We start from the raw sequence: 27,732 nt of genomic DNA, 5'->3' as shown, positions 1-27,732 counted from the left end.
AAAGCTTCACATCCTGAAGTTTCTCCTCCCTCCTCATCCAGGGTCTGTTTCTTGGCTCCCAACTCCTCCCCCACCATAAGATCTGGCATCCCCAGGGATGGAGAGGTCTCTGGCTGGCTTTGATCCAACTGATTAGAAAAGACTCCTCCCTGCCAGTGTTACCCTGCCCTATCTCCAGCGACCTTGGTAGTTCCACCATCCCTTCCCCCTCTCTTCCTCATCTGACTCTGAATCTGTTCCCACGCCTTCTTGGATTGCTTCCGCAGAGATGTTGGGCCCAATCCTCACAGCAGGGACACTGACGTGATCTGCCACTGCCCATCCACCGCAGACTTCCCTGTTTTCTCTGAGCTCAGCTGCAATCCCCACAGTAGCTGGGGCAAAATGAATGTCCCCTGCAACAATATATTGTGTTCCCTGTTGCAATGCAAAGTATTTTTTCAAGTGGCTTGGTTTTGAGTCGGCAATTCAGACCCATCAGCTTTACACAAGAACTGCTCCTGGTGGAGATGAAAACCACAAGAACTGGTTTGTTGATGTGGATCAAGCCAGCGGTCAAATTTTGGGCCTCTCCTTGAGGGCGTGGCTATGGAGACTGTCGTGATGAGCTCCTGCAATTCAGAATTTAGCACTACATCCCTGCAGAGGGCTGCGAATGGGGCATGATGGGAAATACAGGTTTTTCAGCAAGATGAAGTGTGGAACTTATGGGAAGAAGGGCAAACCCAATCTGGGGAGAAGCACCGGAATTGAGGGCAATTGCTACGTGAGGATTCTGAAACCCTATTTCTAGATATTAAACAAAGAACAAACAGAATCTGTGCAGTACCATAATAATTTTCTGAATTACCTGACAGTACTCTACACATCACCTGAACATGGAAAAGAGCTCTTGCTAAAAAATAAATAAATAACAGTGAAAAAGACTCTACATGGGCTTCTTTATAGAACACTGATCATATGACATTACTATGAAAATCTGGGGAAGACTGCAGTTGTCAAAAATCATGATGACTCATATGATGTGTAATTGCTCTTTTCTTTCTCTTAATGACTATGCAAGCTGACTTCAGGTTGGCAGATTAGAAGGCAACAAAGCTTCCCCCCCCCCCGATGAAAGATTCTGCTAAATAGAGGGTTTGTCACAACGCTTACAGTTCATTTTGTCTTTTAATGATCTACCAAACCTACATTTCCCCTCCCAGTTCTACACCATCTGACTGGCATTCGCTCAGCTAACTGCTCAAAAATAAGAACTAGGGCTGTGCAGGGACCCCCGACCTGACTCGGAAGCCACTCCATGGCTTCGGAGGCAAGCCTGATTTGGCTCAGGCAGATTGGGGGGGGCCCAATCCGACCGCGAACCCGAAGTGGGATTCGGATGTCGAACCCCAATTCGGGTCCCCCTCAACGCCCCTGTGCAAACCCCTTTACCTTGCCGCTGCCTTTGCCTCCTCCACCGCTGCCACCCTCACCGCCGCCACCTCCACTCCCTGCAATAAGAGTCGGCGTGTGCATCCAGGCCTCTGGAGTTGGCGGCGGTGAGGACAGTGGCGGAGAAGGCGGCAAGGGCAGTGGTGGCAGTGGAGGTGGAAGCAGCAAGGATGGAGGCGGCGAAGACGGAGGCGGCAAGGGCAGCGGCTCAGGTAAGGATGTGGCGTAGCTGGGCCAGGGGTGCCAAAGCTCCAAAGCACAACAAGTGCTTTGAGGAGCCCCCGACCCTCTCCGGGTCGCTTCGCGCCCCCTCTGCTTCGCCTCGGAAGGGGCTCAAAGTGACCTGAAGCAGCCCGCTTCAACTCGGGGTTCAGGCCTCAGGCCGAAGCAGTGCACAGCCCTAATAAGAAACTTTTTTGCATAGGGTCAGTCACAATCCATGTGTGGGTAGCTACTGCCTGGACTTTGCTGCCCAGATGTTACTGTCAGTCTTTGGGGCACACGCCTCATTCAAGGAAAGGACTCTGAACATTGGTCCTGGTGTTCGTCTGAGATAGAAATCCTTTTGTTTGAATCCACTCTGAGCCTAACTACCTTCAGTATTGCATTTGTGTCACCAGCTGCTAACATGCATTTTGACAGCCTGTCAATGAAACACATTTTAATTTATCAAACACCTCAACCAACTCCATAAGTATCCCAATCAAAGACGAGACCAAAGCCTCACTCTGCCCTGTGGATTCAGAATGAAACAGAATGAAATTTAACAAGGATAAATGCCAAGTTCTGCACCTAAGAAAAAGAAACCAAATGCACAGTTACAAGATGGGCGATACTTGGCTCAACAATGCTACAAGCGAGAAGGAACTCTTGTAGATCGCAAGCTGAATATGAGCCAACGATGTGATGTGGCTGCAAAACGGCAAATGCTATTTTGGGCTGCATTAATAGAAGTATAGCTTCCAAATCCTGTGAAGTACTAGTTCCCCTCTACTCAGCACTAGGGATGTTGGAGAATTCCGCCATGGACTCCAGTGAGGCCGATTCTTTAGAATCCGCCCCCCGGGAGTCCATGGCGGAATGGACTACCCCCCCGCCACCGCCCGAAACCCCCCTGGAACGGACCTACCTGGCAGCGGCGGCTCCGGGTCATCTTCCAGCCGCTGCCAGGCTGCTGTGGCCACAAATGGCGGCTGTCGTAGCAGCCGCCATTTGCATCCCTGCCAAGCCCTGATAGGCTACGTAAGTATCTACGTAGCGTATCACGGCAAAAGGCAGGGATGCAAATGGCAGCCGGTGTAGTGGCTGCCATTTGCGGCCGCAGCCCAGCTGCGGCTGGAAGTCCAGCTGCAGCTGGCGGCTCCGCGGCCTTGCTGCAGAGCAGAGCCAGCCGGGGAGGATTCCGGGCGGGGGGGGAGGGACAGATCGCCTCCTGCCCCCGCGCGGACCTCAGCGCACCGGACCGGATCACCCCCCTGCTCCCGCGAACCCCAGTGGACAAAGGTAAGTGGGATTTCATACACCCCTACTCAGCACTAGTTAGGCCTCATCTTGAGTGCTGTATCCAGTTCTGGGCACCACACTTTAAGGATACAGACAAACTGGAGAAGGTTCAGAGGAGGGCAATGAAGATGATCAGGGGACTAGAAACAAAGCCCTATAAGGAGAAATGGAAAGAACTGGGCATGTTTAGCCCTGAGAAGAGAAGACTGAGGGGAGATATGATAGTGCTCTTCAAGTACTTGAAAGGTTATCACAGAGAGGAAGGCCAGGATCTCTTCTCGATCATCCCAGAGTGCAGGACACAGAACAATGGGCTCAAGTTACAGGAAGCCAGACTCCGGCTGAACATCAGGAAAAACTTCCTGACTGACAGAGCAATACGACAATGGAACCAATTACCTTGGGAGTGGGGGTAATTGATAGAGGTGTACAAAATTATGCATGGTGTGAAGACATTTTTCTCCCTCACTGAAAATACTAGAACCTGGGGTCATCCTATGAAGCTGATTGGTGGGAGATTCAGGACAGATAAAACAGGACAGCTCGGCTTTCTTGCTTCCTATTCCAAAAAGGCAAAGTAAGTGCACCCCTTTTTTATCCACTACATAGCGAGCGGGTTTTACAGAGCAGGAAGAGATGCGTGTGTGTTTGTAGCAGGCCTGGTGCCAGTGACTAGCATAGCTGGGCAAATGCCAGGGTCCGTGGGCTGCAGGGGTCCCACCTCAGGTGACACCAGCCTCCACTTAAAAAAAAGCCATATATTGCTCAGTGCCAGAGAAGTGCTGGCACTTCTTCACATAGCGCGTAGTTAAACTATGGAACTCACTACCACAGGATGTAGTGATGGCCACCAATTTGGATGGCTTTAAAAGGGGATTGGACAAATTCCTGGAGGAAAAGTCTATCAATGGCTACTAGTCTTGATGGCTATGTGCTACCTCCAGTAGCAGAGGCAGAGAGCCTATATACACCAGTTGCTGGGGAACATGGGTGGAGGCTGCTGTTGTGCTCATGCCCTGCTTGTGGGCTCCTGGTCAACAGCTGGTTGGCCACTGTGTGAACAGAATGTTGGATGAGATGGACCCTTGATCTGATCCACCATGGCTCTCCTTATGTTCTTATGTCTATTTAGGAATTCAGGCAAGTACTGTGTGACACAATTTTAATCTGTTTTCAGATGTTAAGTCCCACACAGTTCAATAGGACTTACTTCCATGTAAATTTGCTAAAATTTAGCAATCGCTAAATTTGCTGTGGATTACAAGTAAACACATTAAATCATGAAGGTAGTGAAATTCAGCTGGAGTCACTGGTAGTTTTAAATGTAAGGGACCATTTCCCAGTGGTATCATATCCTTTGCACACAGAAAGTATCTTGCGGTAACTCCAGTTAAAGGGTTAGCAAATATTCTGGCATTGGATTAGATTCTTTCTGATGTTATATGCACACGGTTAGTCTACACCTGATAATTGGCAGAATCTGTGAACTGACCCCATTAAAAAAAATTGATTAAATATCACTCTTTTTTTGGTACGGAGCAAGTAGATAGCAAGAGGTTTTTCTCCTCTCATAACAAAACAATATGGAGTCTTTAAATGAAGGTGACTAGCAAGGGAGCCTGAACAGACGAAAGGGGGTATTTCTTCGCATGTACTTATAGTATAAGTTAAACACATAGTTCACTTATGGAACTCACTGCCACAAGATGTGATGTCAGCCACTAACTGTGAGCCAAACTAAACGTTCTGCTAAGCACACGTAGCTCAGCTATGCACGATTGGCTTACTTACCTTGAGTGTAAACTTGCACCCCTTTTCGGATTGGGACTATGCCAATTCAGGAGAGAGGGGATTTAAGTTTCCCTCCTCCCGCTTTCATCCCCAAATCCCCCCCACCCCCCTGGGAGCTAAAAAAAGAAAAAAATGTCTCCATTGGAACCCATTGAGACTCCCCCCTCCCAACACACACATGGGGGTGGAATTTGGGGCCAAAAATGGGAGGGGGGAGCTTAAATCCCCCCAATCAGAATCACCATGGTCCCAATCTGAATCGGGGCCACATGCGCTTACACTCAAGTAAGCCAACCACTTACAGCAGAGCTATACATGATTAGCAGAATGTTTAGCTTGGCCATCTGGTGGTTTTAAAAGGGGATTAGACTAATTCATGGGCATTAAGGCTATCAATGGCTACTAGTCATGAAGGCTATATGCAACCTCCAGGTTCAGAGGCAGCATGCCTCTGAATACCAGTTGCTGGGAAGGAACAGCAAAAGAGGGCTACTGCTTCTTGTGTAGGTTTCCCACATGCATCTGGTACCCAGGACCCACAGCAAGGGTAGGCGTGGTTGGGCAACTGCTGAGGGCCCACATCCCAGCAGGGGCCCACTGACGAGAGCCCCCTGGACTTGCTCCTCCTTGTCACTATTGCTGTCAGGAGCGCCCTAGCTGCCTCTTTCAGTAGACTCCAGTAGCCAACTCAAGACACAGACGAAAGGATTCTTTTCAAGGCTTTAATCCTTTTACAACTTAATTACTCTTTCAGATGCTAATCATCAGCGACTAAGCAATGAACAGCAGAGTAGCCTATGCTCAGAATAGGCAGTTGATCCCCATTTGAAGGAGAATCACTTGAAAACCCTGAATTTATGGGTTAGAGAGAGATCCTCCCTCTTTCCCTTGGGTCCACGGGAGGCGGCCGTTGCTTGCATGCCAAACGGGTGCTACGCCTCCTTTCTGCGCCCTCCATCGCTCGTCACTCCCTGCGTCTGCGTCGAGCGTCTAGCAAGCCGGCCTCCCGCACTTGCTCACTGCTAGGATCACTATCTCAGGAATGCCGGCAGCAGGAATCTCTGCCAGCTGCTGTGCCTGTGAAGGATGAGCTGGCTCCTCTCCCATGGATTGCTGATCCTCCTCAGAATCAGAACTGCTCTGGGGCTCTATCGGCTCAGTTTCCACCCTGACAATTGCAGCCCGATTGTTCACCTGCCTCTTGCTCTGGCCCAGGCATCGGTAGTGGTGAGAACAAGGAGCAGTAGATGCCACGGCCTCCTTGCTTGCTGGCTCGCCGCCTGCCAGGCACGCAAGCATTAGCAATGATGAGGAACTGAATGAGGAGCAACAGCAGCTGGTAACAACTGCAGTGGGGAAGTAGACTCGCCAAGGAAGAGGCCCCATGGGGGGTGTCTTGCCCAAGGACCCTCAAAAACCTGGAGCTGGCACTGCGGTTGCCCACTGTGGAAACTGGACGAGACAGCTCTTACGAATTACCGCTCACGTTATGTGAAGTCACGGTGCAAAACTGCAGGACCAGAAGCATCCCAACGGTCTCCAAGTATTATTCTTCATACATCAGCTTCGACTCACACCCATATCGCTCCATCTACAGATGAATGTATGTCACGCAGACTGTATCATGCCGTGGGGAGAAGAAGAAAAAAAGGGCACCACACCAGGGATCCCTGAGGGCAATGCAAGTCGGTTACTAAAAAGCCAGGCATAGAATCATAGAATAGTAGGGTTGGAAGGGGCCTACAAGGCCATCAAGTCCAACCCCATGCTCAATGCAGGAATCCAAGTCAGAGCATCCCTGACAGATGGCTGTCCAGCCTCGTCTTGAATGCCTCCAGTGTGGGAGAGCCCACCACCTCCCTAGGTCATTGGTTCCATTGTCATATTGCTCTAACAGTCAGGAAGTTTTTCCTGATGTTCAGCCGGAATCTGGCTTCCTGTAACTTGAGCCCATTATTCCATGTCCTGCACTCTAGGAGGATCGAGAAGAGATCCTGGCCTTCCTCTCTGTGACAACCTTTCAAGTACTTGAAGAGCGCTATCCTATCTCCCCTCAGTCTTCACTTCTCAAGGACAAATATGCCCAGTTCTTGAGTAAGCATGAGGCAACTATAAGGCCCAAATCTTGAGTAAGCAGAAAGAAGGTGCAATAGGGGTCTCATAGAATCATAGAATCACAAAATAGTAGGGTTGGAAGGGGCCTACAAGGCCATCGAGTCCAACCCCCTGCTCAATGCAGGAATCCAAGTCAGAGCATCCCGGAGCATCTCCCCTCAGTCTTCTCTTCTCAAGGCTAAACATGCCCAGTTCTTTCAGTCTCTCTTCATAGGGCTTTGTTTCCAGTCCCCTGATCATCAAACTACGATCACAACACATCATCTCCCAAACATAAGCTGTCGCTTCCGCAACAGATTTTGCAGCACAATGGCAGCCAGGTGTGTTTATGTTGGGGGAACGAGCGAGACATGCCATAATCTATCTGTGCACTTCACAGGAAAGTTTAGAAACCTCTGTAATTCTCACTGATGGTCTATATAGAATACTTTCAGTCCTGTATGAGTACGATAAATTGATATGACAGATTTAATATCTGCTGATAGGTCCAAGGATGTCTCTGTGGGTGATGTGACAAAAAACTGGTGTTATCATTTGTGCACCTGAGTCCAGAACTTAGTTTCATTTTCACAGAAGCAAATCCAGAACAATTCCACTGAAGTTTCAAACCTCTTCGATTCAACTGAGATCAGACTTATAGAATCTGGACCTATTGTATTTTCACCATGATTATCAACTCTTTAACGTTTAGAATGTTCATAGGCATTCCATAACAATGTAACAGTTCACTCAATGACAGGGCAGCAGGACACATTTTTTAAAAGTGAAGCCAGTGTGGGCAGCTGTGATCTACAAGCTACTGTGTCCCAATCAGAGTAGCTCAGCGAAAAGTGAGATCTCTAATACATTTTTGGCAAAATGGCTATTTTTCTGCAAAGCTACCCTATTTGAGAACCCATTTCATTATCTTTCTAATTATGATAAACCCCTAAACAGCTCAACCACCCACACTGTGGATGTTTAAATTAAATTACTATTTTGATATGTAATTATTTTACCAGGATTTTTTTTCATTATTGGTATTGCAGATTTAATAAAATAAAATAAAAAATAGAAAAGCAGAAGGTTTGAGCCAGAATTGAAGCTTCAGTGCCCTAAGATTTTCTTTGGCACTAACAAATTTAGACACAAAGACAGGATGATAATAACTCAAAAAGATAAAAAGGCAATCTGTATGCATCCAATTATGACTGCAAATAACTGTGAAGAATGTTGATGTCTTACTTAAATGACTACAGCAGAATTCTGATTCTTTTGGCTCATTGCTAAGCTGTGTTACTAAGACTGACTTGGAACTTAAGGGAAAGAGAACAGCCACTCTTCAATCCTGGCTCTGCTGCCAAAATAACATATTTATCTAGCTGCTTACTCTCTTTTTCTGCCTGTGTATGAAGGATAAAGTAGATTTGAAGTTAAACACATCTTGGCATAAAATGTCAAAAATGCAAAATCAGCTGCTGCAGTCCTGGGGAAAATCACTACTTTGAAGCAACTATTTGGCACCAACCAGGGATTTCCTCTCAATGCGAATAGCAGCTTCAAAAGAGCCATTTTTGCCAGGTGAGGAAAGGTTAAACCTATCCTTTCCCACCTGCTGCGATCACAATAATGTTCAGTCTCCACCAGCACCTGTAATCTGCATTTTAAAAAAAGATTTGCCTTACATGCAAAGATGCATTTAACCTCTAGTCTAATGTGGCCCTGAAAAGCAGATCGAGGATAGCTACAGAGTGATAAGGAAGCTTTTCTAGTCTTTTCTCTGATGTGGAACTGTACATATGAAGAGCTCACTGAACTAAAGTCTGGTTCAAACAATCATCGAAACCAGTGATTCTCAAACTTTTCTACCCTGTGGACCACTTGAAAATGGCTGGGGGTCTTGGCAGACCACTTAATGTTTTTGGTGCTACAAATCAAAGCATATTCCTGCACTGAGCAGGGGGTTGGACTCAATGTTCTTACAGGCCCCTTCCAACTCTACTATTCTATGATAATTCATATTTTAAGAATTTTTTTCCTTCAATGCCAGCACCATTGTTAAAACCAGCGGTGTATTATAAAAATCAAGGGCCCCGAGAAGGACCTCTTTCCCTGGTGATTTTTAAGGGGAAGATTGGTAAGCTTGTACCAGTGCCGTATTATGGAAATTATGGACCCTAGGCTAGAACCTTGTTAGCCTGTTAGATCATTTGGCCCTGGTCAAAAAGGCCTCAATCTCTGTTGTCAGAAAAAAACAAACCAAAAGCAGGGCCAAGTACAGATATTGTTGATTGCTCTGCCACCTTTCCGTGGACTACGAACAGTGCTACCAGATCACCAGTGGGCCACAGACCACAACTTGAGAACCTCCGATCTGAACCATGTTCAAGATGGCTGTGAACAACAGCCAGTGTAGTACAGTGGCGAGAGTGCTGGACTGGGAGCCGGGAGATCTGGGTTCTAGTCCCCACTCGGCCATGGAAGTCACTGGGTGATCTTGGGCCAGTCAGACTCTCAGCCCAACCTACCTCACAGGACTGTTGTTGTGAGGATAAAATGGAGAGGAGGAGGAAGATGTATGCCACCTTGGGTTCCTTAGGGAGGAGAAAAGGTGGGAGATAAATGCAATAAATAAATAAATAAATAAATAAAATAAAATAAAATAAACAAGCTGCAGCCAGCCTTGAGCTTGCCCACACCAACCCTTGTTCCCAGCAGCCAGCGAGGCTCGGCTTTCTTGCTTCCTGTTCCAAAAAGGCAAAGTAAGTGCACCCCTTTTTTATCCACTGCATAGCGAGCGGGTTTTGCAGAGCAGGAAGAGATGCGTGTGTGTTTGTAGCAGGCCTGGTGCCAGCGACTAGCATAGCTGGGCAAATGCCAGGGTCCATGGGCTGCAGGCAGGGGCCCCACCTCAGGTGACACCAGCCTCCACTTAAAAAAAAGCCATATATTGCTCAGTGCCAGAGAAGCGCTGGATGTGAAACAGGTGCCACCACTGCTGACTTCCTTCTTTTCAATTAGGGTGGTCACTTGTGAATCGCCAAAAAACAGGACATGCATCACCAAAAAACAAGACAAAAGGGGACAGCAATTTGTATACAATGCACATATGCTACCTTATATGTATGGATGCAAATTTAGAAATAACTATTATCATTTAAATAGAAATACAACACATCTCCCTCTTGAGGGGAAACCTGAGCCAGGTGACATTTGTGCCTTGCTCAGTCTGCTGCCCTTCTTCCTTCTGATGGTTATTATTAAATGTTATTATTGTTTATTGCATTTATATCCTGCCTCTTTTCCTCTTGCAAGGAACCCAAAGCAGCTTACATTATCCTCCTCCTCCTCCTCTCCATTTTATCCTCATAACAACAACCCTGTGAGGTAGGATGGGCTGAGAGTCTGTGACTGGCCCAAAGTCACCCAGTGAGTTTCCATGGCCGACTGCGGACTAGAACCCGGATCTCCTGGCTCCCAGTCAAACACTCTAGCCACTACACCACGCTGGCTCTTTATCTTGATGGTTCTTTATCTTGATGGTTCTTTATCTTGGACTGGGCAGCCCTTCCCACAGAGGTTGGTTTCAAAGGAGAGGACGGTCCTCTGGCAACCCTTCAAACAGAGAACTGCCCTCTGTAAAAGAGGACAGATAGCCGGCCTATTTTCAATGATCGCATGATCAAAACAAGCCAGGGTGGCTTATTTAAGCCACCTTGGCTTGTTTTAATCCCTCAAATAACCCAACAACAGTCCATAGGTTATTTGAGAGTTGTTTCCCCCTCAAACAAGTCATGCCGCCCAGGTTCAGACAACATGACAAGCTGCACCCAGGCAGGTTATTAGGCTAATGACACTCAGTGCACGCTGGCATATGCCACCAATTTAAACAAGCCGTCATGGCTTATTTAAGCCACAGGGGCTTGTTTGACTGTGCGAACTGGCCCATTGCCTCTGCGGCCTTGCCCCCAACACTTCAGGGGTGAGGCCCAGAGGGTCTGAGAATAAAGACGTGCTGGGCTGAGGAAGTTCTGGACAGTTGGAGCTATTACATAAGCAGAACTGCTGCATGCAAGCTAGCCACTGAACGCCCTTACTCTCAATGCCTCTGGGCCTTGTTCCTCGTGTGTACATGGGGCAAGAAGAGCCAGAGGCACTGAGAATAAGGAAATTAGCTGCAGTTGTCTTAAGTTCCCCACTGGGCTGAAGGACTACCGAGCACTTGGAACTGTTCTTCTTGCTGCTTATTGCTAGTGGTGCCATCTACTGCTTGAAACCATCATCAATCCCCGCTTGTTGCCCCCGAGGAAGTCTCGTGGGCTCCTTTCCAGGGAGGCCCACCAGGGGACCTTGCCCAGGGCCCCACCAAACCTGGCAATGGCCCTCGTTTGTAGCAACCCCTCCCCACCAATTCATGACAGTGAAGCTACATCTCAGCCCCAGATGAGGCATTACGCCATTTTGACAGGTCGCTCTCGGCCTCCCTGGCTTGCTGCTGCTGGTGTTTTTCTTGTTTTCCATTGTTACTGCTGTGGCATAAATTACATACCAAAAGCTTTCCCTGTCAGTCTTCAGAACTGAGATTTTGCTTGACACTAACAACTTGGAAGGCCATACTTGTGGACCACTGGCCATGAAGTTGCCAGATTCTATAGGGGACAAGGTTACTCTGCCTTTAATAGCTGCACAGAAAGGAGAGGTTCAGTAGATCTTTCTGCTGCTGCAGAACTGGGACAAGAGAAGCAGCACATGCTAAAATTCTCTAATAAATGTTTAAAAGCACAAGAGCCCACATCCACATCACTGTTTCATATAGAATCTGGCAGTTATATATGGCACTGATCTAAGCTCAAGGTTTTTAGGTGGATTATCCCACTGGACTAAGTAGAACTGTACTATGCCAAAAATTCTACAGAATTTTGCTTCACTTAATCAAGATGCATTCGGGGGGGGGGGGTGATTTTCTCTTGAGCATCTAAAATGCAATGAAACAGAAGTTTGTGCAGATAAAAATGTCAGCACTATATATGGATGATGCAAAACCATTTTTGTTCGGTATAATGGTCCAGGCTCACATTTCATTAAGGCTTCCCTATAGCATTACCTGTGTATATACTTATATGCATATGTAAATTCTATGCATTTTGAGGATCAGAGGAACAAATGAGAAAAGTATTTAATGCTCCCTGATTGATTAATGGGGATTTCTGTACTATAAATGATGCAATTCAGCCACCTAATTTAATGCATTATTGATTTATATATCACCTACAAAGATTGCATAAAGAGCAGTTATGTAAGTCATGGCGACTGCCTGATTGATTGGCAGTTGTAGGTTAAAAAAAAAAAAAGGCAGTTCTTTCCGCATAATTACATTTGTCTTTAAAACATGCAGAGTTTCAATGACACAAGCTAGGGTAGCCACCCGGATTCTAGAGCGTGGCAGGCGGCAGAATGAGAGCTTTCTTTTGCAGTCTGACAGCTGACAGATCTTAAGGAGAGAGGCAAAAAGTTAAGGCAAGCAACATCAACAACAAAATGTTGAATCTGCCAAGTTTAGAACAGAATGAAAGAGCAGTGTTCTCTTTGTGCTTACAGTACTCAGGTTATCAATGACTCTCTCAAGACCTATGTTATAAGCAAGGCATTGACTCTCAAAAGGATGCATGTTATTAGGGCTTTATTACTGCGGCTGCCTGAATTGGCTGCCTGAATTGGATGATCACTGTCCTACTTCCTATAGGTGGCATTCCTGCATACCTAGGCAGCTTAAATCCCACTGAAGACAATAAGATTTAAACAACCTCACAGCATAATTGCAACCTATGCTATTGCTGCTGGGTCTACTCAAAGAGATGACTACTCATCACCATATATAACTAGCAAGGTCAAACCACATGGCAAATCAGAACCAGAGAGCAGTCAAAGCTGATGCTGCCTGTTCTCAGTGGGTTCCGAGTTCATCATTGCATCAGACGCTGTGCCTAACTGCTAATAAAATTAGGCTATTTGGAGAGACCTTGTTTTGCACACATTGCTGCCTACAGTCATGAGACTTGGAAAACCTTCTTCCCCATCAGCACATTCAAGAAGAATGAAATCTTGCCCTGAATGAGCAAGCTGAATTTTACAGGCACCAATTTCAACAGTCCTGATCCCTTAAATGTCCTGGGAAAGACTCTAATCCTTAAGCACACAAATATCTCAGATCGTTGTCAATAGGAAAGGGACCGCTGTGCTTATTGTCACTCAGGTTCCATTTAGAAAACCATGATTTTAATGGGAGAGAATCCAAAATGTATATATTTCTGTGTAAAAATGTGAAATATATGAATGGATATAAAACTCACACATATAGGCACAATGAATGCTCATAAGCACACATCATATATTAACAGTAATATCATATATTACTGTCAATGTACTGATCCATGCATCATATGATGCTTTTACCCAGGGGTGCTACATTTGGTTTGTTAAGTCTCTGGGGCCTAAAATGTTGCCACTGTGCCAGAGATACATCTATACCTAAATAAACCATACATTAAATATTTGTTCGGAAAGAGCACCACTGGAGTGTAAAGCGTTTAATATAATTATTTGCTAAGATTTTGTTGTTGCTGCAATTGTGAGGTTCCCTTCATTATACACAAAGCTTCCCTAAGTACATGAAGAGGAAACTTTTAATGAAGTGTGGAAGAGTCTTCAGATGACACCCCCGTTCCCAAGATGAATGTAACTTAAAATCACACAAATTGTTTTATCCAAGTTAAACGATTAAGGGTGCAATCCTATGCATGTTTAGACAGAAAAAAATCCTACAATGCTGGGAGTTGTAGGACTTTCTTCTGTCTAAACACATATAAGATTGAACCCCAAGTTCTTTTCAATGCAGCATACTGATACACAAACAAGGACACAGCAGACCCAGAAATTATTAAAGAAAGGGACTCAGACTATGGGTCCAGTGTTTGAATCTCTAAACCACACCCTTCATTTGATCAAAATAATCTGAACAACTCTTAACCTTTCTGGACCACAGAAAACATACCATGGATCACTCAGTCCAATAGCTCACCACACCAAGATTTTCCAGATTTAAACTATTCTCATGAAAACATCTGGGGATAGCAACTCCACCATTTCACTGGGCACCTTGCTACAAAGCACAAATATTAGGACACATTTCCTAAATCTGCTTTGCTCTAGCTTTCCTATTGCTTTTTGTCCTCTCCTCAGCGGCCTTTGCATACAGTCGAATCTCCTCGTCTGCATGGAGGCCTTTTACAGCGCAATCCTATCATGAATGTTGACTCAAAAACAAGAACCATTCAATTCAGTTGGAGTTCTCCCATGCGAGCGTGCATAGGATTGCAGCCCCAGCTACTTTGAAGCCGCACGCAAATCCCCACGTAGGCTGCAACCCTACACATACCTACGTGAAAGGAAGTGCCACTGAAATCAGTGACAGTTACTGCTGAGTAAACATGGCTTATTCAGGCTGCAAACCATTTCTTCCCTAAATGAAAAGCATCCCATTCCCTTCGCCTAAATTTTATTCCCAAACCCTTTTATCTCTTCTAGGTTTTACAAAACATTTCTGACCTATTGAAAAGATATTTCTGATGTTTCTCTCTCGCTCTCTCTCTCTGAAATTTAGAAGATCAAAGTTCAGGAAGATTCACTGTTTTGTTGGACAGCAGCAGAAAGAGCCAAAAAGTACAGTAGCCTCTCAGGTCCAAATTACACATTCCATCTTTAAACATGGCAGTTTCCCATTCACACGTAAAGCAGCAGGTGGGAGTGTAATTTCAAGAGCCAAGAGGCGTGCAGGCGGTGAGGAGAAATGAACCCTCCCTCTGCCCATAGCTTTCCGCCCCTGCAGATTACTGCCTGGTGCCTTCCTCCCTTCCAGATTCGCCTCCAGCATCAGAGTCTGCCTGGGAGATGGACCGTGGGGACAAACCACAGGGTAGGAGAGATGGGGGGAATGGTTCACACCCCTCTCCCCTGCATGTCTCTTTGATCCTTTTAGGGTGCAAAGCTGGCATAGCTGGCTGGGGCATGCTGGGAGTTGTAGGCCCTTTTTCCATCTAAACTTGCATAGGATTGCACCCTTAGCAGCACCCTTAGTGGAGCAGATGTTTGTTGTGACTTGAGGGTTGGCACCCAACTGCCTATTTTACCTGGCACATAGGGTGATCCCTTATGACCTGTCCAAAAAGATGAAATTCATCACTAAAAAGAAAAAGAAAAAGAGGACACACATTTGCATAAAATGTGCATATACTAATTTATATGTATAGATGCCAATTTATTCATGTTATTTATTGACAAGATTTATATAGCGCTCTACATCCAATAAAATATCCCAGCAGTGATTTAGAAATAATTATTATAATTTAAATAGAAACACAGGACATCTCACCATAGAGCGGAAGACCCATGTACCTGCCTGTTCAGTCTGCTGTCCTGGGGCTAACTGAAGACAGGTAACAGTTCTTATGGTGCCTTATCTTTAAACTGGAACTAGTCAAGACAGCCTTTCAGATAGAGAATTGACCTCTTTAAAAGATGCAGAGGATACACAGCCATCCTACTAATACATGAATTAGCTAGTGAAAATAGGTGGGATATTTTGGCACATAGCTTGAGGTACAGTGGGAGAGACAACTAAAGGTTGTGGCAATACAAAATAAATCTTGACACACCACCACTAATCTTCAAGTCTCTCAGATGCTATCTTTGCTTGGGGGAAAAACAGCAAACACCCAGAAGGCAAGCATGGATCATATCCCAAAATGAGCCACTTATCTTTTATTTATTTACAGCTGTGGCCAAAAACTCATACGACTTCCAAAGAGGTAGCCATGCAATTCTGTAGCAGCAAAGCCTTTTGGCACCTTAAAGACTAACAGGTTTATGACAGCATAAGGTTTCCTGGATTAGAGTCCACTCTACCAGACGCGTGTAGCGTTATCCCCGGTTGGTAGGCATGCATTGGTATGGGGTGGGGGAACTGTCAACATTGGGGTCCAAAGGCTATGAAATGCAAAAAGTGCCATCTGTGACAATTCTATGCGAAGCTTAAGATAAGCAAAGCGACCACTGACAACAGCGGTATTTGACAACAACACAATCATCCTAGCATCGCTAAAATCGTATAGTAGCAGTTTCTGACTCATAACAGGTGCTCTCCCTTCTCCTGTAAGTCCCATCTACAAGGAGCAGCTCAAGTCAAACTCCAGTTATCGCAGCTGGCACACCCTATGGGGGTGTTCATGTCTCTCCTCTCAAACAGCAGTACTTTGCTGCTGCTGCAGCAACTTCAGCCGTGACGGACTTCATTTCTGTACAACCCAACCAGCCAACTTGGGTTTGTTCCCTCACTGCAATACAGAGAATTCAGAAGGGAAGCGCTTTAGTGGAGAAGTTAGTCCTTTTTCAAGAGCATGGGTGTAGATGCACCCTGAATGATGCGCCCCTGGGAAAGGAAGTCGGGGGGCACAGTGATGTTACCTGAATGAAGCCCCATATGGGATGGAAGGTCCAGGGCAGCAGCAGTGAAGGCCAACAACACTGAAGAAGCAGCAGGACTTCTTTGATTAGCATCACTCCGCTGGGAGGAGCGGCACAGAGCTCCTTCTCCACGCAACCTGTGCAACTGGAGAGATCAAGAAAGAAGAGAGAGAGTGATCGGACAGCAGTGGCGTTTGATCACACCCCATTCCCAGTGCAAACGGTGCCTCCCCCCTTTCTCTTCCCAGAAATGGCAAGACCAGATTGGAAGGGAGGAATAGGAGGGTTAAGCAAGCTGTCTCTCCAGAAAAGCCCTGGGCAGAAAAAAAAGAGGGGAAGGTGGCAAGGAAGTCTCACAAGCGAGGATCAAGAGGTGCACCCCTACTAGACTTCACAGGGTTGCTGCGAGGACAAAATATGGGGGAAAGAGTGGCAGGAGCGGGACAAACATACATAGAACTGGGGGTGCGCTTGCTTTGTGCGGGAAAGCCTAATAGCAGCCTTGATGCAACATCAAACTTCATATTAGCCATGTACAACCCCCCTTGACCAGGAAACCATCCACATTAGGGAAGCACAGCCACCTAATAAAACTCTCTCTTCGACCAACAGCCCTCCCCTCCCCGCGTCGCTTCCCTCCCCCGCCCAGCCAGACTGGTGGTGAGACCCTCCTGCCAGCCAGCTGCGGCAGAGTGATAATCGCGCGCCATTCAGAGCAGACGGAACCCAGTTTACTGCCGCTACTACTGCAACAGCAGCAGCAACGGCTGCCGTTTAAGGTACCCTTCAAAATCATAAGAACAGTAAATATCTTTTCTTTCTCTTACCCGTGGGGACGGACGGAGCCGCGTTTCGACAGAAAGGGGCCGTTGCTGGCGCGTCCTTTCACATGCTGGAGTGGAGCTGCCGGGGGCACGTTTGTTTGTTTTTTAAAAAAAGTTTGCAAGCAAAGCTGGCTGTTCCAACCCGGCTGATTCGCCCGAAGTTCTCCTCCTAGCGCCGGGGGAGCCCACTCGTCGGAGGACGAGGGAGAGGAAAACCCCTTCCTCGGGAGAGAGGTGTCCCCCTCCAACCGGACGCGTGGTGGTGATGGAAAGCCGAGCCTCTCATATGTATCCCAGGATCCGAGCGGCGGAGAGTGACGCCGGATCAGAAGAGGAAAAAAACTGAGCGCGGCATCGCAAGGTTCCGCCTGCCAAGCGGGCCCCCGCTCCTAGCGGCTGGAGGATACCGGGCGCGAAGCGTCCTCAGCGGGATTGCTCCCCGAGTCCCGGTCCCTCCTCGCTCAGGCCCTCCCCCGCCGCTCTCTCGCTCTCCGCAACGGCGGCAGCTACAGCAGGAGAAGCGGATTTCCGAAAGAACCCCCCCCCCCCAATAAAAATGAGAAAGTGCCAGGGAAGGCACCCTAAGCAAAGCAACTCCCTGGGCGTGAATCTCTGCCCGGAGAGGGGAGAGATGAAGCGCTCCAAAGCTTCCCTTCCTCCTCTTGCAAGTAGTAGGAGTGTTTGCTCCGGGCTCGTTGCTCGCACAGCTCGCTGGAGTATGAGACCCTCAGCTGTCCATCATCCTGCAGAGAGCTTCGCAGCAGCAGCCGGGGGTGGTGGGGAATAGAACTCGCGGAGTAGAGAGGAGGAGGGCACGGCTGGCGCGGAGCAGAAGCGCTGTACATGCGAAAGGACGCGGAGGAGGGGCGGGCGTGGAAAGCGGCTGTGCGCGCGAAGCCGGGGGCTCTTCGACTCGCCCGCGAATTTAATCCCTTCTTTCCCCAGCCTGGTGCCACGGCCGCTTCTGCGGTGATTTTTCATACCCCATCGAGCGAGTCTGTTGTGTATTTGGCAGGCTCGAGGCTGTCTGTGTGTGTGTGTGTGTGTGTGTCCTTTTCTCTCACCCCCCAACCCACGGGTGCTATTTCATAAGGGGAGTGGAAACAGCTCAGATGGGAAAGTTAAGGGCGCAATCCTATGCATGCTGAGACAGGGAAAAAAAGTCCTACAACTCCCAGCATGCCCCAACCAGACATTTAGGGCTGGGGCATGCTGGGAATTGTAGGACATTTTTCTGTCTAAACATACATAGGATTGCATTTAGAAAAAGAAAGTCCTACAACTCCCAGCATCCCCCGGCCATCTGTACTGGCTGAGGGATGCTGGGAATCGTAGGGCTTTTCTCTCTCTCTCTCTGGACATACATAGGATTGCGCCTTAAAGCATCTCCAGGCTGATTACGGCAGCGGCGCGCGCACACACACGCCTTGGTGGAGGAGAATTAGGACTAGAGTCCGAGCCTAAGTGGCTGCTTAGGACAGCACTCTGGAAGGGGAAGCTACACTTTAGGAAGCTGCCTTGTGCTAAGTCAGACTATCTGTCAGTCCAGCGCAGTACTGCCCACTCCAGCTGGGTCTCAGGCCGAGGTCTTTCCCATCAGCTGCTGCCTGATCTTTAAACAACTGGAAATGCCAGAGATCAGCGCCGAGGCCTTCTGCACATAAAGCACATGCTGTACTACTCAGCTGCAGCCCTTCCGAGGTTGAAATGATAGACAGGTGAGGTGGGCCATAAAAACTGATGGTCAGATAAAGGTCTATCTAGTCCAGCATTCTGCTTCCAACAGTGGCCAGCCAGTAGTCTCAGGGTGCTCATGAGCAGGGCATGAAGGGCATTCCCTGTTATTTGACGCCTGCATCTGATACGTGGAGGTATACAGCATCTTGGGCCTATAGACTACTGCCTCCCCCCCCCCCCCCCATTTTCTCTTCTCCATATTAATATATATATATATATATATATATTTTACAAACGAAGAGCAGTTTACAATTTTGACTTTAAAAGGCCTGCAAACAAGATGAACTGCCCCTCCTACATTTTTAGTGCTCCCCTCAACTTTTAGACTGTCTATAGGCCTGCTGCATCTGTCCTTAGAGGTTCGATTTAGCTATCATGGCTGAAAGACTGACCCACCACGGCTTTTTCGCCTAATCTTTTTCTTCATCACATTTCCTGCTACAGCATTGGATTGCGGGGGGGGGGGGTGCTTTGACAGCAGTGTCAAAGGAAATGGTACGGGGAAGAAAGAGGAGAGCTAGGATAAAGCAGGAGCTGGCCTGCCAAAGGGCGGAGGTGGGTTAAAGGAGGCTGGGCTAAGCCATGCGGTGGTGAGCTAGGGCAGTAGGCTGGGCTAGGACTTTTCTGCAGAGCACAGCAGTGATTGGGCCCAGGGTGGAGAATCTGTGGTCCTCCAGATGTTGCTGGACTCCAAGACCCATCAGCCCCAGTCAGCATGGCCAGTGGTCAGGGCTGATGGGAGTTAGAGTTCAACAACATCTGGAGGGCCCTGGATAGGGGAGACCAAGGGCCTCAGCAAGATGTGTTCAAGGAAATTCTGCTGGAGTTCAGGAAACCACAGAGTAAGGGGTTTCTGGCTCAGGGCCAGCTCCAGGTGTTTGAGGGACCATGAACAAGAGACCCAAGGTCTCCCCGCCCCCTGTCAAGAATCACACCCCTTCTCCAGTGGGGCCCTCATTCCCATGATCCTTAGTCCACTCTTGGTAGTGAGCTCCCAAGGAGTGGATTAGAAAGTTTGTGCAAGGTTCAAGGCTCAGTTCATTGGGATGCTCTTCAGCCATCCTGGCATTTGCATGAGTTTTGCAAGAACTGGTAGCAACTGCCTCCAGCCTATCCATTTCTAGTAAGCTGGTGTGGTGTAGTGGTTAGAGTGTTGGACATGGGCTGGGTGACGTTGGGCCAGTCACTGACTCTCAGCCTATCCTAATGCACAAGGTTGCTGTGAGGATAAAATGGAGAGGTGAAAAATCATGTTGTGCTCCTTGGAGGAAAAGGTGGAATATAAATGTAACAAATGAATCAATTTTGCTCAGAGTGCCAAAATGTCTATAGCCAACCCTGGCTAATGTAATTAACCAGTTGGAGTTTTGCTCTCACAGAGACCTTTGTTCAAATCCCCACTCAGCCATAGGGCTCACATGGTTAAAATATTGTTCTCAATAACATCTCTGAAAAGGGAATAATCAGGACCTATCTTATAGAGTTGAGGTCCAGCAAGAATACGATTGTAAATGACTTTGCTTTAGGGTAAGACAGTGTATATAGCCTAATGGCTAACAGTGCAAGTTCCCATTCAAATTGCACCCCATCCATGATGAACTAACTAGGTGGCCTAAAGTCAGCTGCTATCTCAACCTGATGCCTTCCGTGTGTATTGGACAATGATTGCTATCATCCCTTTGCCAGCATGTGGTTGTAGTCGAACATATCTGTAGGGCAGCAGGAGGCTGCACTAACCTCTCAGAATCTCTCTCTCTCTCTCTCTCTCACACACACACACACACACACACACAGAGACAGCTACTACTACAGCCCTCCTCCTCTGCAATACAGGGATCTTATTATGGATTTACTTTTCCAGGATTACTGAGAGAATGATTACTGAGAGAAAGAAGTCCTTTGCACACTTGAAATACTCCATATAAACACTAACCATAGTTATTAAGAAAGTGTTTCTCCACAGCATCTGCCTTTAGAACTCTCACTGGATGGGGAATACTATATATTTAAAGCTCAATCCTGTCCACTTACATGGGAGGAAGCCCCACTGACCTTAATGGGGCTTTCTTCTGTGCATAGAATTGCACAATTAAACTCTAAGCCAGCCTCCTGCAACCTGGTGCGCTCCAGATGTTTTGGACTTCAACTCATATTCATCATGAAAGAGCAGGAACTAACACCAAATCCTATTTCTATGCGAATGTCCCAGCACAACTCCCTAGAGGGGCTGAGAAAACCACAGTGCTTTCTCTTGGGACATTTAATAAACTTACATGGGCAATGACTTCAAAAATAAAACACCTTATGATCTCAACGTTGCATGATTTTTCTACAAATCAGAGATGCGGAACTCTGATTTGTAGGAACCTAGCATTTGCCTAGCACAAAATGGGTGAAGCAAGGTTATTATGTGAATCCACACTTCACACCCACTGACATCTGATCTGAAGAGGGCCTGATGGGAGGTAATTTGGCCCACCACCTGATTATGGTTCTGCATCCCTGCTATAAATGTAAGTCATTAGCAGCATCCCTGGATGGGAGCTGGAGGACCAAGTTGTGGGCTGCAGTCAGGCTTATTTTATTTTTATTATTTATTCAAATCTATATAATGCTTTCCACAAAGGTATTAAAGCAGTGAACATAAAATACAATAGCATAAAACAACAATAAATATAATAAATACAACACAATACAAATTCATCAGCAATAAAACAACATGCTTCACACACCCCTATACACTTAACTGCCTCTCCAGGACAATGTTGCTGCCAGGGGCTTTGCTAGGTTCTTAAAAGATCTGGGGCTCATGCCCAGGTAGGCCTTTCTATACTAACAACAACACCCATGATTGCTGCCATGTTTCTTGGGTCAGGTGACTAGAGGCAAAAACACTCCAAGGCTGAAATTTGCCCCTCACTCTGCCCTGGGACAGTAGGAAAAGAATACCTCCTCCCACTCCTGGGCAGAAGAAGAGAAAATCCGGGACGTACCTGCATTAGAGTGAATGAGGCAGCTGCCTCAGGCGGCTGATTTGGGGTGTCATGAAGTGGCAACAAATGTTTAGCTGTTTAATGTATTATTAGTTAATTTTTACTGCCAGGGAGGGGCAGTGGTGTTGTGGAACTAGGGCTTGCAGGGAGAGAGGTGCCACCATTTGCTGCTCTGCCTCAGGAAGCAAAATGTCTTGGTCTGACCTGAGCATGCTCAGCTGGGCAACAGGGATGACCCAACTGCCATCACTTTGAGTAGCAGGGCTGGCGTGTGTGTGAAAAGAACTGAAAAAGGGAATGGGAACAGCCACAACACCCGGATGAGGTTTGGGAGCTTGAAGGGAGTGGGCGTTGCCACACCATAGGTGGGTTGGAAGCTGCCCCATTTATTTATTACATTTCAATACTGCCCAATAGCTGAAGCTCTCTGGGTAGTTCACAAAAAATAATTTTATTATTTTTAGGAAAGCAGGGGAGCTCTCTGGAGGCGTAGCAGGATAAAAATAAATAGAAGAAACTTTGTAGATTCTTCTGGCTCAAAAGGCAGAGTAAAAATCATATAACGTACATAATAAATAAAGAAGAACAGCTTATGTGGTGTCGTGTTATGCACACTAGATTGGCAATATCTTGTGTTTTGGATGTGGCCTGTGGGTCGCTTGCCAAGGAAGTACATCATTCACTAATGTAATAAAACTATTCCCTTTTTTCTTTTTCTCCTCTTCCTCCTCCCCACTCCTGTGCATTTCTCTGTGTCCAGAAAAGACAGGGTGTGACCTCCATTTGTTTTGCCGTTCTGCAATAATGAAAACATTAGGAACATTTAACAGGGCTTGTAGGGAAGCAAATAGTCGTCCTTTGTTGCTAAAGTGCCACCACAGTCTTGCCTCATTACAAACACAGAAGCAGAGCAAATGTAGAAAAGGGAAACAAGCTGAGACTTCAGCCAGCCTGTTAATGAGCAAATTGCAGGGAAGAGGCTCCCTTATGTGAATGGGGGCTGCAACTGTGTAAGTTAAATTTATCTCGTGTTACAGATTGCTAGCAAACAGCTTGCGGTGTTGATAGCTGGAGTCACAGTTTTCATGTCACCTTCTCTGTTCACATTAAACGTATGAATTGTGTAGCTGGATCCTCTTTATGTTTACTTGAAAGTAAGTCCCAATGGGCTTTAGTCCCCGTAAGTGCATAGGATCGCAGCTTTAATCGACTCAAATGAATTGGGATTTAGTTGATGGCTGCGGTCATAGTCTCTGTGGCACTCGGGTCCTGCCTGCAAATGTCCCATAGGCATCTGCTGGGCCAGTGTGGGAATAGAATCAATGCTGGACTAATCACTAGGCCTTTGGTCTGATCCAGCATGGCTGTTACGTACTTATGAGCTCTCTACCCTGCCGTTTTAAGAAGCTTGGAATTTAGATCACAGATTTGGGGCCCATCCTCTATAATATGTCTAATTCTGAGTCTTGAAAAATGGATAATGGATGTCAAGGTTCCACTTGTGACCTGGACTCCCTCAGCAGCTCCTTAAGGATCTCTTGCCTCCTTAAGAGTCCCTCTTTCTTTCTTTTAAACTTCCCCTCCCTGGTAATGTGGAGTTTAAGCTGTAGGCGTGGGGTGACTGACACTCTAGACACAGGGTTTAACCACAACAGTTTACTAGTAAATTAAAACAAGCAAAGCACAACTAAAGATATTTATACAATAGAGCTGAGTGGTACAAAAGGCATTAAAAGAAAATAAAATTGGCAAAACACAGTTCCTTTACCCTAGTTATCCTTGTGAACTGAAATGGACTGGAATGGGCCACTTCACATCAGATGACCACCAGATCTACTACTGTGGACAAGAGGACCACAGAAGAAATGGAGTATCCTTCATAATAATAAAGTGGCTAAAGCAGTGCTTGCATACAATCCAAAAATCGATAGAATGATCTCAATTCGACTTCAGGGTAAGCCATTCAACATCACAGTGATCCAAACATATGCCCCAACCACAGATGCTGAAGAAGCAGAATTAGATCAGTTCTATGAGGATCTGCAGCACCTACTGGATAATACACCAAAAACAGATGTTATTTTCATTACAGGAGACTGGAATGCTATGGTGGGTAGTCAAACGACACCTGGAATTACAGGCAAGCATGGTCTGGGACAACAAAATGAAGCAGGACATAGGCTGACAGAATTTTCTCAAGACAACTCACTGTGCATAACAAACACACTCTTCCAACAACCTAAAAGATGACTTTATACATGGACTTTACCAGATGGTGGACACCAAAATCAGATTGACTACATCCTTTGTAGCCAAAGGTGGTGGACATCTATACAGTCAGTAAAAACAAGACCTGGAGCTGACTGTAGTTCAGATCACGAACTTCTTATTGCACAATTTAGAATCAGATTAAAGAGAATAGGGAAGATCAGTTAAATATGAGCTCACTAATATTCCTAATGAATATGCAGAGCAGGTGAAGAATAGATTTACGAGACTAGATTTGGTAGATAGGGTCCCGGAAGAACTATGGACAGAAGTTCGCAACATTGTTCAGGAGGTGGCAACAAAAAATCTCCCAAAGAAAAAGAAAACCAAGAAGGCAAGATGGCTGTCTGCTGAGACACTGGAAGTAGCCCAAGAAAGAAGGAAAGCAAAAGGCAACAGTGATTGGGGGAGATATGCCCAATTAAATGCAAAATTCCAGAGGTTAGCCAGAAGAGATAAGGAATTATTTTTAAACAAGCAATGCACAGAAGTGGAAGAAGATAATAGAATAGGAAGGACAAGAGACCTCTTCCAGAAAATTAGAAACATCGGAGGTAAATTCTAGGCAAAAATGAGTATGATCAAAAACAAAGATGGCAAGGACCTAACAGAAGCAGAAGAGACCAAGAAAAGGTGGCAAGAATATATGGAAGATCTGTATAGGAAGGATAATAATATCGGGGATAGATTTGACAGTGTGGTCAGTGAGCTAGAGCCAGACATCCTGAAGAATGAGGTTGAATGGGTGTTAAGAAGCATTGCTTATAACAAGGCAGCAGGAGACGACGGTATCCCAGCTGAAATGTTTAAGATCTTGTAAGATGATGCTGTCAAGGTGATGCATGCCATATGCCAGCAAATTTGGAAAACACAAGAATGGCCATCAGATTGGAAAAAATCAACTTATATCCCCATAGCAAAAAAGGGAAACACTAAAGAATGTTCAAACTATAGAACAGTGGCACTTCTTTCACATGCCAGTAAGGTAATGCTCAAGATCTTGCAAGGTAGACTCCAGCAATTCATGGAACGAGAATTGCCAGATGTACAAGCTGGGTTTAGAAAAGGCAGAGGAACTAGAGACCAAATTGCCAATATCCGCTGGATAATGGAGAAAGCCAGGGAGTTTCAGAAAAACATCTATTTCTGTTTTATTGACTATTCTAAAGCCTTTGACTGTGTGGATCATAACAAACTGTGGCAAGTTCTTGGTGGTATGGGGATACCAAATCATCTTGCCTGCCTCCTGAGGAATCTGTATAATGACTAAGTAGCAATGGTAAGAACAGACCACGGAACAACGGACTGGTTTAAGATTGGGAAAGGAGTACAGCGGGGTTGTATACCCTCACCCTATCTATTCAACCTGTATGCAGAACACATCATGCAACATGCTGGGCTTGATGAATCCAAGGCTGGAGTTAAAATTGCTCGAAGAAACATTAACAATCTCAGATACGTGGATGATACCACTTTGATGGCTGAAAGCGAGGAGGAGTTGAGGAACCTTATGATGAAGATGAAACAAGAAAGTGCAAAAGCTGGGTTGCAGTTAAACCTCAAAAAACCCAAGATTATGGCAACCAGCTGGATTGATAACTGGTAAATAGAGGGAGAAAACGTGGAGGCAGTGACAGATGGGGATGTACGAAAGGTACTTACCTTTCGAGGATTATGCTGATGGTTGGGGGGGAGGCGTTCCGTCCCTCCCCCCGGAATGCTAACCGGGGGGGGCGCTCTGTTCCTCCCCCCCCCAGAATCCTGGCCGGCCGGCTGTGCTCCGCAGCGATTCTGCGGAGCTGCCGGCCAGCTCTGCCAGCAGCCGGACATCCGGCCGCTGGCTAGCAGGGACGCAAATGGTGGCCGCCATAGCCACCGCCGTTTGCGTCCCTGCAGTCAGCCGTGATAGGCTATGTAAATGTTTACATAGCCTATCATGGCTGATTAAAACAAAAACAAAAAACGCGTGTATGCAAATGGCGGCGCCCATGGGCGCCGCCATTTGCGTTCCTTATTTTGGCACGTCTTAGTCTATGTAAACATTTATGTAGACTAAGACGTGCCAAAATAAGGAACGCAAATGGCGGCGGCCATGGCCACCGCCATTTGTGTATGCGCTTTTATTTTTTTTTAAGTCAGCCGTGATAGGCTACGTAAACATTTATGTAGCCTATCACGGATGACTGCGGGGATGCAAACGGAGGCGGCTATGGCCGCCGCCATTTGCGTCCCTGCTAGCCAGTGGCCGGATGTCCGGCTGCTGGTGGAGCCGGCCGGCGGCTCCGCAGAATCGTTGCGGAGCACAGCTGGCTGGCCAGGATTCCAGGGGGGCGGAGGAATGGAGCACCTCCCCCCCGTCCAGGATTCTGGGGGGAGGGACAGAGCGTCTCCCCCCCCCCATCAGCATAATCCCCGAAAGGTAAGTGATTTTTGTACATCCCTAGCTTTCAGCCATCAAAGTGGTATCGTCTGCATATCTGAGATTGTTAATGTTTCTTCCAGCGATTTTAACTCCAGCCTTGGCTTCATCAAGCCCAGCACGTCGCATGATGTGTTCTGCATACAGGTTGAATAGGTAGGGTGAGAGTATACAACCCTGCCATGCTCCTTTCCCAATCTTAAACCAGTCCGTTGTTCTGTGGTCTGTTCTTACCATTGCTACTTGGTCGTTGTAGAGCATGGAATTTGGACCTGGAAGAGCTAGCATCAAAGCAATGAATAACTGGATTGTTTTCACCTCGGTTTTCTATCTTTACAATGGGGAGAATACTAATTTAACTCACAAAGTTGGTGTGCTTTTCTGCTAGCCTTTTCCCTTGCTATTGACATCATTTGCTCATTCATTTATTCCTCCAGTTGATTTTTCTCCCAAACCATTGTATTCCTACTTGGGGGGGGGGGGGGGGATGTTGTCCTACTTTTAAAAAAAAAAATTGTGTTTACACTTATTTTTAGAGCTTCCATTGCAACTTTAGTGCAGTCCTTTCAGGTGTGAACTGATGCGGCTTGGAGGTGTAGTTTGGAACATGGTTGGTGACAGTATATAGTCCTGCCTCTCTCCTACCTGCTTCTCTGCTATTTCCTGTTCTACAATGAATTACTTGAGAGATTAGCTACATTTCTGCCTTCCAGTACCACCTAGTTGTTCTCTCCTATTCTTCCCCCTTTTAAAAATTGAAAACATGTACTGTGTGTGTCAGCAGTTGTATGCTCACATAGGACTTTTGAAATGACAAAGAAGGAAGTTCTCCCTCTCTGGAGCAGCAGCAATGGCAGTATCTTTATGTATTCTGTCTCTGTGCATTTTATATTTTATAATGTTGCATATTGTATTTTTAATGTTTTAACCTTTGTAAACTGCTCAAGGAGCTTCAGCTATGGGGCAGTATAGAAATATGATAAATAATAATGTGGAACGCAATGGGCATGCGGACTTCCCTCAGCGGTGACAGTAGGAGGAGAAGGGTGGGTGAATTACATCTGTGGTTGCTGTAATGGATCTTCTGATTGTGGGGAGAGGAGTGGCTAGAGGAATGGAGGCTGCCTTAGGCCAGGTTTTTGTCAGATTT

General features: G+C 46.5%; 2 protein-coding genes across 7 annotated transcripts in view; one reads left to right on the top strand and one right to left on the bottom strand.

The window, feature by feature from the left end:
• PRIMA1 (proline rich membrane anchor 1) overlaps positions 1-18,271 on the bottom strand; it is an 80,633-nt gene extending 62,362 nt beyond the window's left edge. The window contains exons 1-2 of one of the 4 annotated variants that reach the window (XM_084840197.1): positions 16,926-18,271; positions 16,342-16,486 (exon numbers count right to left, since the gene is read on the bottom strand). In XM_084840197.1, the coding sequence (XP_084696323.1) occupies positions 16,342-16,486; positions 16,926-17,137 (357 nt within the window). In that variant the 5' untranslated portion in view covers positions 17,138-18,271. The other 3 variants (XM_084840189.1, XM_084840213.1, XM_084840206.1) reach the window with 3 other exon arrangements.
• The window catches only part of LOC146357091 (uncharacterized), a 34,546-nt gene continuing 23,831 nt past the window's right edge, over positions 17,018-27,732 (top strand). For 2 of the 3 annotated variants that reach the window (XR_014788539.1, XM_084840167.1), the window contains exon 1: positions 17,018-17,120. The gene's annotated coding sequence lies outside the window, so the exon portion shown is untranslated. Of the gene's footprint in view, positions 17,121-22,655; positions 26,751-27,732 lie in introns of those variants that run through there. The other variant, XR_014788540.1, reaches the window with a different exon arrangement.

The sequence above is a fragment of the Heloderma suspectum genome, chromosome 1 (genome assembly GCF_057233095.1).
Source record: "Heloderma suspectum isolate Gila_16-S chromosome 1, 16-S_ref, whole genome shotgun sequence".
Taxonomy (NCBI): domain Eukaryota; kingdom Metazoa; phylum Chordata; class Lepidosauria; order Squamata; family Helodermatidae; genus Heloderma; species Heloderma suspectum.
This window is presented reverse-complemented; position numbering and strand designations above follow the sequence as displayed.